The sequence below is a fragment of the Pelophylax lessonae genome, assembly GCF_965119305.1.
Source record: "Pelophylax lessonae genome assembly, chromosome: 9".
Taxonomy (NCBI): Eukaryota; Metazoa; Chordata; class Amphibia; order Anura; family Ranidae; genus Pelophylax; species Pelophylax lessonae.
This window is the reverse complement of record NC_138776.1, coordinates 214,705,915-214,717,851: the sequence shown is the minus strand read 5'-3', so window position 1 is coordinate 214,717,851 and position 11,937 is coordinate 214,705,915. Positions and strand designations below refer to the sequence as shown.

The following is an 11,937-nucleotide window of genomic DNA, read 5'->3' as shown; positions in this document are numbered from 1 at the left end:
TATCCAATTTTTGCCGGCCCAAAGTTTATATTGTTATCTCTGTAGATGCTGTTAGGTTAAATCCCTCATTAGACATGTCTGACGCTATCATAAAAAGTATTATTTTTATATCTAAATATGTTTCTAAATTAAACAGCAAAGTTTCCAGTTAATAAAAACATATGTCTGTTTTCTTACACAGGTCCAAAATAACTCTATTTATCATGACAAATAACATTCATAACCTTTCCACTCATTCCTGCCAGGACGCATTGAACCTAATGTACATTGAGAAGACTATTCCTGGCAGTTATTCATTGTCAAAAAGTTCTTCAGTTCTGCCCTGTTGTAGCCTTGAAGGCTCACAGACAAAATCAGAGATGCATAAAAGCCTTAACAGCATTCGTTGTGTGCCCAAGTGTAATGAGAACAGCATTCAGCATTCACACAGCTCCAACTTGTCGCCTACCCAAGACACAGCAGCTGATCAGTGTTCTATGAAAACAAGCTGCAATCATCTTTCTGCAGACAAAGCAGAGGAGAAGATACAACAGAAGAATCACTACCTTTCCGCAGACTCCTCACTAGCTGCCACAGAGCCTGAGATCACACGCAACTTTGTCAGATACAACGTTTCTGAAAATATTTCTCTGCTAGGGCGCTCAGAAATGTCAATGTATGACGCTGAAAGCCTTGAAAAGCTGGACAACCCAAACACGATGGTTCAGAAGAGCTATTCGGATTACTGCTGTGGCCGTAGAAATTCAGTGCCTCGTTCTGTCAATGTGCACAATCAAATCAGTGCCACATATTCAAATCTATCCTCATCTGGCAGTATCTCTGGTTCTGGCAGCGACAAGACTTGTAATCTCAGTAACGTAACACAAGACTCTGGAATAGTTCACTCTTCATCAAATATTCAGAACAACCTAACTGATGCCATTTCTCCTGATAGAGATCACCACATTCCACTGTGCCATTTGGACAACAGTTCCATTCAGCACAATATAACAGTTTATGCCGTGCCAGGGACATATCAACATGGCATTTTAGGACCAAGGAACTCTGGGAATGGTTTTCCAAATAATGGACACATATACAGTCAGTCCCACTACAATATACCTGGGGTAATGTCTTGTGATAATATTTCTGAAACTAAACTTCATCAACAAGCTATGATTATTCACAACAGTTGTTCAGTGCATTGCTGCAGGAGCCATGAACCTATGATAAAAGCAGATGACACTATTGCTGCATATTGCCACTCTATGCCCATACCATCTGTTCAACTCTCAACTGGACTGGGGCATTCAGTTGGTGATCCAAGCTCACTGAATACTCAGTCCCAATTGTGTTCCCAACTGACACTTTCTGATAAGTTTGCCTTTCCAAAACTAGTGTCATCTGTCAGTGAATCTGGACTCGATGCTAGAAAGCTAATGAGATGTGGACAGCTTACATTTCCACAAGCTCTTGTCTCAATTGAAGAGCTGCATCTAAATAGTTCAGAAAAGGGGAACAATGAATTTCTCCTTAAAACCATGGACAATTCACAAGATGGCTTGGAATTAAATACGGGTGCAAAGATGAAAGATAACTGGACAATGACGTCTATGAATTATTTTTTACCAGAGCAGAGACTCCCACTTAGCTTCAAAGATGCTGAAGTACAAACTATTATTATTATGGAAAATAAATCAGTGTCAACCATTCCTTGCCTTCAAACCACTGGCCATTCCCACCTACATCCTGAGGTTGGACTAGGATTTAACCTGCAATGTCCACAGACCCCTGTACGGGAGGTACGGTGGGATGATGAAGGAATGACATGGGAAGTCTATGGAGCTGCAGTAGACCCTGAAGTCTTAGGCTTAGCTATTCAGAAGCATTTAGAGATCCAAATTGAACAGCATATGCAGCCTTCTGAACTGTCAGGTGAAGTGGAACAGCCTGCTAAAGAGAAGAGGAGGTCCTTCAGAACTGTAATTCGTTCTCTAGGACAATCTAACTGTTGTGTGAGGACAAACTCAACATCTGAGTGATAATTAAGAGCCTATATAACCATTAACAGTTAACAGTGTGATGTCACTATACAAAATGAAACACAAATATACATTTATTACACAGTGTTTATTCTTTACAGGGTGCAATCACTTATGCAGAGTTGTAAATGTCAGCACTATCCTTTATGTTTTATCTAGTAGTAAAGGCTTTTAAAAAGCAGAGCAACTTTACATTTTTTAATCGTAAGAAGATTCTGTTGACCAATCCTTTTTTTTCTAAGACAGCATTTTAGATCTTGCCTTTTATTCCAGTCTTTCAGTATTGTTTGCAATATGGATTTTGTTGGGAAAAGGCCTGTTTTTTTGTGGAGGAATTGATTTATAAAAAGGAAATTTGATCTAGGATAAGTTACATGAATCTACAGACTACTACTTTGTTGAGTTGACATATATTCCTATGCTAGCAAAAATACTGTTTATATTTATTGTAAGCATACGCATTAATAATACTCATGCAATTTTGTATGACATTTGTGCTTTAATAAAATTCTACAATTTTGCCAATTTTGTAGTCTACAAAAAAATTGTAAAAATAAAAAAATGCATTTGTTCATAAATAGTAGCATACAAATATGCATAAAAGAAGAGGTATATGTACAACAGAAAAAAAATTGGCCGTAGATAGAAACTAGCTAGCAACCCAAGACACTTTTTACTATACATTCACAAAGATTTATCATTCACAGACCTTTCCAAAGTGGCTTGGAAAGAGAAACATTGATCTAAATTCTAAAGCATCCTTAAACTGGGATTATCAGCACAAGAGTCTAAAACAGCTGTTTTTGTAGGTAGAAAACCTGTTAAAGCAGATCATAGACACCCATCATTTCTACTTAGTGCCGTACAAAATTATATTCTTAATAGTTTTGAATATATATATATATATATATATATATATATATATATATATAGCGTTTTTTGTTTTTTTTTAGCTTGGATAAAGTTGGAAAGTTTTTACTGCTGCCTATATCCATGTTGAGTAGATTCACTTAATCTATTTTTCCTATGACCACTGTCAATATGGCAGAAGGTGATGGAAAATCTATTATTTTAGAAATATCATCAGAACAGAACAAGTAGTGATGGCAAACTTTTCAAAAGGGACACTTGTTTCAAAGACAGCTGGCTAAAAGGGAAATTCCCCAAATTTTTTAGAGATGTTCACTTCCTGTTCCTGGGATAGAGAGTGAAGGGGAATCTACAAACTAGCCAGAGACTACAGAAAATAAACCGATGGGTTGTATACCTTCCCTTCTCTATTCAAAAGTAGAAAAAAGTTTTGGCTATACCTATACTTAAAATATTTTTAAAGAAGTAATCAGGAAAAGCTTTGGCCCATGAACCACGAACAAGGTTTGGGGTATTTGAAAAAATGTTTTATTGTGGTCTACTGTAGTTCCCTGGATAAATCATGCCTCCTGCATAGCTGTTCATATTGAACAACATATACTGTATTGTACTAAAGTGAGAACGTTGGGTCACTTACAGCATAACATATACTGTATGATACAATTATGGTTCTGCCTACAAAGTCTGAAAACACAACTTTTTTATGTTATTTACAGTCCACATAAAGCCAGATTAAATAGTCATATATTACATTGCAGAATGCAAACCACTTTATAAAAGTTTTAACCACCACATCGTTTTTTAAAGCTTATCTCTAGGCAAAGCCCTTTTTTAAGTTCCTGATAGAATAGAAATTGCTGTCCTAATTTCAATTTGGAGAGATTCACCCTTCTTTTTCTAATGTTGACCATTATAGTTGAAACAGAAAGTGAGGGAAAATCTAAAATGTTAAAGTTGTCCCAAACATTAGAGACGAGGGGACATCTTTCAATGGAACACTTTTTTCGGGAGTATTCTTTACCTTTGGAAGATTTCCACTATCTTTTGCATTTCTGGACAAGAAATAAAGGAAAATGTCCACAATGGTACACAGACACACAGCATAAAAATAACCTGGCAAGGGTTTTCACCCTTCTCTGCTTTAAAAAAAAAAAAAAAAAATTAACTTTAAATTTTACTTTTGTAAAAAAACAAAAGAAACTCACGCTAACCTTTCTCCCCACATTTATTTTTTTTATCGAAATTTTCATGGAAATGATTCTCTAAAAATTAGGAAAAATGCTTTAAATTTACAATTTGTTTTACTACTCTGTACTTTTTATCTTAATAAACGTGGCACACTTTGGTTGACATGTTGGTGCATAAATTAACTTTGTAAATTGCATATATAATTTCATAATATTTTTCTTTTGTTAATCAACTATATAAATGCTATACCTTTTTTCTAAACAAACTTTAGATTTTGCTATGGTCTGCCTAGGTTCACTCCGATGGCTAAAATCAACCAAAATGGTGTCTGTCTACATAATTACAGTATTACCTGACCATCTAGGCTCCTGGGGGGAAAGAGTACACAAGATGTACTCTCCTGTGCCTTACAAGTCCCAGCATTAGTGATGATGTAAATGGTCTCCATTTTGGTTGATTTTAAGCAGACCATGGCAAAATCACTTTATGTCAAAAGATGTGTAGAGCATTTATAGTGCTGATTTAATAAGTATACCGGGCTTATTACAATATTGATTTTTAAAACAAAGATGAAGTTGTCCCGTAAAGAAGACCAGTATTGTTACAATTCTACATAACTTCCTGACACGCGACAATATACAGTAGTGATGCAGTATGAAAAATGTAAAGCAGGAGAGAGCGGCGCCAGCTTAGTGTGGCATAAGATTTAATGAATAACAATAAACATAGTAACTTACTTAAAAGTAAGAATAAAACTGTGTAGTAGGTAGTTGTGGGTCATCTGTTTCCTTCTCAGTCGGTGCAGCGTGGGGTGGAAGCGGAGTGCCAGCGTTCCTGTGGGAAGGCTGGTGATGGGCAGCTGCGGCCCGCAGGTTAGGCGAAGGTGGAGGACTCACAGATGACAGGAGATGCGCGTCAACCTGACGAAGGAGCACAGATGCTCCGAACGCGCAAACCTCCTGTCATCTTCTTACCGGATGTGGCGTCTTCGGCCCAGAAGCAGGAAGTCGAAGCTTTGCTGCGAGTCCTCCACCACTGCCTAACCTGCGGGCCACAGCTGCCCATCACCAGCCTCCCCACAGGAACGCCGACACTCCGCTTCCACCCCATGCTGCAATGACTGAGAAGGAAACAGATGACCCACAACTACCTACTACACCGTTTTATTCTTACTTTTAAGTAAGTTACTATGTTTATTGTTATTTATTAAATCGTATGCTGCACTAAGCTGGCGCCGCTCTCTCCTGCTTTCTGTTCTTCAGAGCCCCTCCATGCTCCAGTTGACAGCCGCTGAATGTGGCCCCACCCACCATAACTTGGAACCCACTATATCCCTTCCCCCCTTTTGCATACCACCCACCTATACTAGCAGAACACCATGACATTGTTCATTTGAGTATGAAAAAATGTACCTCTGGATTGGCACAGTTTCTTACGGTTAGGCCGAGAGGAGTGTGCAGAAGAATCATATCACCTGAGTCTGCTACAGGCAGAAGAGAAAATGTCCTCATTCTACCCTCCCCTAATATTCAATCTGTTTATTCTACTGTTTGGTAGTTTGCAAGGTACAAGGCAAGAGATGTTGCTGATCAATGTTAGAATCTGACAGATATTTTACTCTTGCTGCTCATAGAATGAGAGTTTCATGGCCTGGAGTCAGGCTCAGAGGCCAGTAGCTACAACAGTGAAGCAGCACCCACCGACAAGCGTGACAGGTAAACATGCATTTCACTCTGGCTGATGACACGGGTTCACCTGAGGTGTGGGCTCTAAGTACTAGCTGGTATTCACCAGAGCTCCTGATGGTAAAGATGGCCTTTGCTGCATGTCAGTACCAGGTCGTGGTCCTCAGGATTGCCCCACAAGGAGGTGAGCAATCCAGGATCCAGTAGCAGATTAAGCAGGTAGGGGTTAAGCAGAAGCATAGTAAGCCAAATGGCAGTACAGATTGGGATTAAGCAGAAACATAGTTGAGGAACAAGCCAAAGGTCGGTAACATATGGTAGCAAAGATAAGGCAGCAGCAGGGGAGACAAAAATAAAAGAAGGGTTTGGGACTTTGAGTGAGGTGGAGACCAGAACGCTGGGAAACATGGGTAATAAAAACATTTTATTACTGTATACTATCAATAGAAAAAAGTACAACATGTAAAATAGCAATTCATGTATAAACAGCATATTACAAACATATTGGTCAGTCTGATGCATTTGCAGGTACACAAAATATGCATAAAGAGTATAGGGACTATGGCACTTCGTATTGGCCACACAGTCCAAAGTTGCTACATTATTGCCATACTGTAGGCGGTCTGCAGGGTGCACCATGGTAATGAATGTTGAATCAAAAACTTGCTGCAGCAGTCATGGACCTAATATATATCATGTGTTGAATCACACAGAATTGCAATAATCGTTCAGTAGGTAAGTAACCGTTAAAATTGATTGAGTAGCGATTAATTCCTGTATAATAGAAAAATTGATGACATCCTTGTAGCTCTACGCGTTTCATGGCTAAATACCACTTTTCAGGAGCGGATGCCAAAAACTCTGTAAAAAAGTATAAATGTAAAAAAGTAGAAATGTAACTATTGAACGACTAAAATCGCATACATGAGAATGAGGAGGGAGGAAAGGGTTATCCAATCCTATGGTTACTTACAAGATGGCTGTCATTAACAAAGTGCGGCTCTGTGGGCGCAGGGCATCGCATGCGCCTCCCCCGGGAGCTGTGGTGGTCATCCCCGCAGTCCCGCACAACGCACCACACATATCACCCTAAAAACGAAGTGCTGAGTAATGAAAAAAGATGGGTTGCGGCTGTGTTACTGTGAAAAAGCAAAAAACTACTAAGAGTCTGAAATATCAAAAGTGTGGGATAAATGGCATGTGTAGAAGTAGTGGACCAAAAAATAAACTCTCCACAGCCCAAAAGAAGAGAAAAAAAAAAAAAGTTAAAATAAAATAGGTAGAGATAGGAAATACTCCAAGAGAATCAGTCAAAATAACCAAGTAGTAAGTAGGTGCAGTATATCCAAAAATAAAAAGTATACTGCAAAGTATTAAAAATGTGGTTACCTTAAATGACTGCATCAAGTGTTATAATAGTAGTAGTATACATGTGTTGTCTCTCAAATCCTGGGTCTGAATGACCTGTAGCAAAATAGGGGATATATATGCACGTCAGCACAACCACGGGTGCCTCCCAGCGTCACATTGATTGCTAATTGGTAAGAGGTGTCTCCCAATTGAGGCAAACCTGCTGCCAGAAAAGGGAGTGATACACCTCAGACACAAAGCAATTGTAGATGTAATAATGGTATCTAATGCTAAGACGCCAAATGACGCCCAGCAATAGACACAAAAACGTGGCGCCGACGCGCGTCGGACTAAGCCTGCCAAACCCCCCCATGCCGGTGAAGCAGGGGGGGAGAGGCAGGGCACCGATACGCGTCGCAGCTCCCTGGTCTGGAAACCAAACAAATGCCCAGCCCACAGGACCGCACAATGACGATGAAAAAGAAATAAGTAATTGTATATCACGAACAAGAGGAACCATGATTGCCATGCTGCAGATAGTGATGAAAACACATCCAACCATAATTAGATAATATAAGATAGAATAAATGGTAATCTGTATGTAAGGGTATGCCCAGCAGTCTGTGAAGCAACCTCCATCCCTATTAGTCAAACTAGAAAAGGCAGCTGTTGGGACTTTAAATGGAGCACTAAAAATAGTGCTCCCATCCCTGGTTACATGAATAAAAGAAGGGTTTGGGACTTTGAGTGAGGTGGAGACCAGAACGCTGGGAAACATGGGTAATAAAAACATTTTATTACTGTATACTATCAATAGAAAAAAGTACAACATGTAAAATAGCAATTCATGTATAAACAGCATATTACAAACATATTGGTCAGTCTGATGCATTTGCAGGTACACAAAATATGCATAAAGAGTATAGGGACTATGGCACTTCGTATTGGCCACACAGTCCAAAGTTGCTACATTATTGCCATACTGTAGGTGGTCTGCAGGGTGCACCATGGTAATGAATGTTGAATCAAAAACTTGCTGCAGCAGTCATGGACCTAATATATATCATGTGTTGAATCACACAGAATTGCAATAATCGTTCAGTAGGTAAGTAACTGTTAAAATTGATTGAGTAGCGATTAATTCCTGTATAATAGAAAAATTGATGACATCCTTGTAGCTCTACGCATTTCATGGCTAAATACCACTCTTCAGGAGCGGATGCCAAAAACTCTGTAAAAAAGTATAAATGTAAAAAAGTAGAAATGTAACTATTGATCGACTAAAATCGCATACATGAGAATGAGGAGGGAGGAAAGGGTTATCCAATCCTATGGTTACTTACAAGATGGCTGTCATTAACAACGTGCGGCTCTGTGGGCGCAGGGCATCGCATGCGCCTCCCCCGGGAGCTGTGGTGGTCATCCCCGCAGTCCCGCACAACGCACCACACATATCACAGGGGAGACAAAAGGGAGATATTGACTGAAGAGAGCACAATAATCTGGCAAACATGGCGTGGGTGAAATTAGGAAGTACATGGGAGGAGCAAGGCAGAATCATTGAAGGAATTATCCAGGGAACTTTCCAGGGAACTGCTCAGCATTCCAGGTGGCTCAGCAAGAAGAGTCAGGGTTCAAATCCAGATTTGGATGGACTGAATTTTCAAAATATAGGTAACGCTAAAATATATTTAGGTAATGACATAAATTGTTTACAATTAGCTTTTAGAGGGGAATCTCCCAGCCAACAGCTGAATGGGGCCCGGGATAAATTCCTGTGCAGGAAGCTGTCACATTCATAGCATCTTTCCAACACAGACATGCCCGACTCAGAGCACTGGCATACCTTGTAGCTCAAAGTTGGTCATAATTACCACCAGTTTTCTAATCTGCAAACTGTCAGTAGTTTTTTTCAGGATCTGTCTCTGTCTTTGTGACAGTTTCCTAAAGTTTCCTATAGTGTCAGTGGTTGAATCTACCTGAGTTTGGCACATATGTCACATATGTCAGAAAAGTTACTTGCATGAATAAGGTATAGGTAGGTTTAAGATAAGCGACTGTGAGAAAATGTTGTTGTTGATAGTTTTGGGTGAACAGTCCGAGCTGAACATCAGTTCACCTGTTCGTCAAACACCTGAATTGTTGGGGGCATTCAACAGTTTGTTCTGCCTTCCAGACACCCCCCACAATGCACTGCACACCGCATAGTGCATTGGAAGCCCTGATTGGCTGAAGCAATGAAGGCTTTGCCCAATAAGGGCACATAGGAACATAGGACTGTCAGAGCCATGATTGGACACAGTCATCATGACTCTCTCCAATCATGGCTCATTGCCACCCCGCATTATAAAATGTTCCTTCCCAGAGCAGCCATTTGCAGTGTGATATTGGAGTGGAGATACACTCACAGGTCACTTTATTGGGTACGTCTTGCTAGTAGTGGTTTTGCCTTTAGAACTGCCCTAATTCTTCATTGCATAGATTTAACAAGGTGTTTTTGAGATTTTGGTCCATATTGACATGATAGCATTATGCAGTTGCTGCAGATTTGTCGGCTGCAAATCCATGATGCCAATCTCCCATTTCACCACATCCCAAAGGTGCTCTATTGTATTGAGATGTGGTGACTGTAGAGGCCATTGGAGTACAGTGAACTCACTGTCATGTTCAAGAAACCAGTGGTGAGATGATTTGAGCTTTGTGACATGGTGTATTATCTTGCTTGAAGTAGCAATCAGAAGATGGGTACACTGTGGTCATAAAGGGATGGACATGGTCAGCAACAATACACAGGTATGCCGTGGCGTTTAGGCGATGCTCCATTGGTACTAAGGGGCCCAAAGTGTGCCAAGAAATATCCCCCCACACCATTACACCACCAACATCAGCCTAAACGGTTGATACAAGGCAGGATGGATCCATGCTTTCATGTTGTTTACGCCAAATTCTGGCCCTACCAGCTGAATGTCGCAGCTGAAATTGAAACTCATCAGACCAGGCAACGTTTTTCCAATTTTCCTATTGTCCAATTTTGGTGAGCCTGTGCGAATTTTAGCCTCAGTTTCCTGTTCTTGGCTGACAGGTGTGGCACCTGGTTGTAGCCTTCTGCTGCTGTAGCCCATCTGCTTCAAGGTTCGATGTGTTGTGCATTCAGAGATGGTGTTCTACATACGACTGGTTGTTTTGAGTTACTGCTGCCTTTCTATCATCTCAAACTAGTCTGCCCATTTAACCTCCCTCTCCTCTTTCCTCTGGTGTCCAGGATGGCTCAGTGCATAAAAAGAAAGGAATGGATCCTCATAGTGATCATCATAAAAAAGGTTTCATTTTTACAACCAACTGGATACAGACAAGTAAAAACGTCAGTGAAAAAGTAAAAAAAGGGCCGCAACCTCCGTTTAAAATGATAAAATAGTGTCCTGAGGGTCAACCCATAAAGATTCACTCTACACATGGACACAGACAAAGAAACAGCTATTTTTTAAAAATAATGAAAGGTAGGAATCTGCTACAAAGTTTGATAAAATCCCTGCAATGTACATAGATCACCCAGAGGGAATTGCTTTTTTTCCACCAAAAGTGGAATATTCTTTTACTACCCTGCTAAGGAAAGATGTGTATATCTAATCTAAGAGTGCTGCAGTCTAGTCACATAATACGATTGGCTTCAGGGGAGAAGAGAGCGCTGAGCAGGGGAGGACTGGGCCAGGGGGCAGGGGGGCAATTTCCCTCTGGGCCGCTCTAATGCTCCATAAAAAGACTGCACTGCTTCTGCCACAGACATACCTCATGGATTCTAGGTGAAGAAAAGTAAAAAGTCCCTGCCGATGACCTACTGAATGCGGATTGAAGACAAGGACAGAGCGCAGACCTCCCCCCCCCCCCCCCCCAGCATGGATAGTGTAAACTGCGTCTTGGCAGAGGCCAGTTCCATGTCCACTGGAGCCCCAACTGAGCTGTCCCAGCTCCCCCCAACCACCCCCTGCTGGCCAGGTCAGGAACCCAGTTTCGGCCTTTGAGTAGAGAGTACCTAGAGCAGAGCTTCAGCTTGGAATGGGGGTCAGGAGGAGGCTGCAAAGAGGGGGAGTGGGAGGGGGCGGAGTCGCTGCACCATGGGCCTCTGGTTTGTACTTGCCCCCTGGGCCAAAAGTTGCCAGTCAGCCCCTGGCGCTGAGTTTACTATGGGGCATCCGTTGTCCGCTGTTCCTCCTCTCACCTAAAGCTGCCACTGGGAGCCGATCACATGACTGAACCAGAGCGCCCTTAGCATAGGTAAGTAAAGACATCTTTGCTTTTCAGGGTAGTTAGTATAGGACTTAGAATGGGGGTGGGAGTAGATATAAGTTTAGACCAGACTTCCACTTTAACTCCAAACTGATGGTTCATAAAGGCTTTTAAAGCATCACCCATGGACAGTTTTGGGTGTGTGATATTTGGAAGTTGTTCAGCTTAGTGTAGAGCCTACCAGTGAGTCTACTTGTGTGCCTTAGTGCTCCAGTCCACTGGCTTGGGCACTCTGCCTGCTCTGTCGGACTATACCGTGCAGTCATGCACACTTCTCCCTTGCACACCTGGACACCTCAGAAGGGTGAAGCCCAGAACCCTTGTCCTGACTCTTACAAAAAGCCCAGAACCCACCTGCACAATCAGTGTCCTGGCTTATCCTAAATCCTGGTCCCAGGATTGGAAATTTCATCCCACCCAGATCGCTATGAAATCCCCAGGCTCCAGGTCCCCAACTGGATTTTACCAACCACAGAGGAAACTGATAAAACAGTTTCCTCCAAAATAAGCAATCCTCCTGGAGACTCTCAACCTGCCTA

At 41.3% G+C, this 11,937-nt stretch overlaps 1 protein-coding gene across 1 annotated transcript; it reads left to right on the top strand.

Annotated features, from left to right (window-relative positions):
* Positions 1-203: 203 nt before the first annotated feature.
* GPRIN2 (G protein regulated inducer of neurite outgrowth 2) lies at positions 204-2,030 on the top strand (the record flags this gene model as incomplete). Its single annotated transcript, XM_082268473.1, has 1 exon — positions 204-2,030. One exon carries the CDS (start codon positions 204-206, stop codon positions 2,019-2,021), a length of 1,818 nt encoding a protein of 605 aa, XP_082124599.1. The 3' UTR covers positions 2,022-2,030.
* Positions 2,031-11,937: the final 9,907 nt, after the last annotated feature.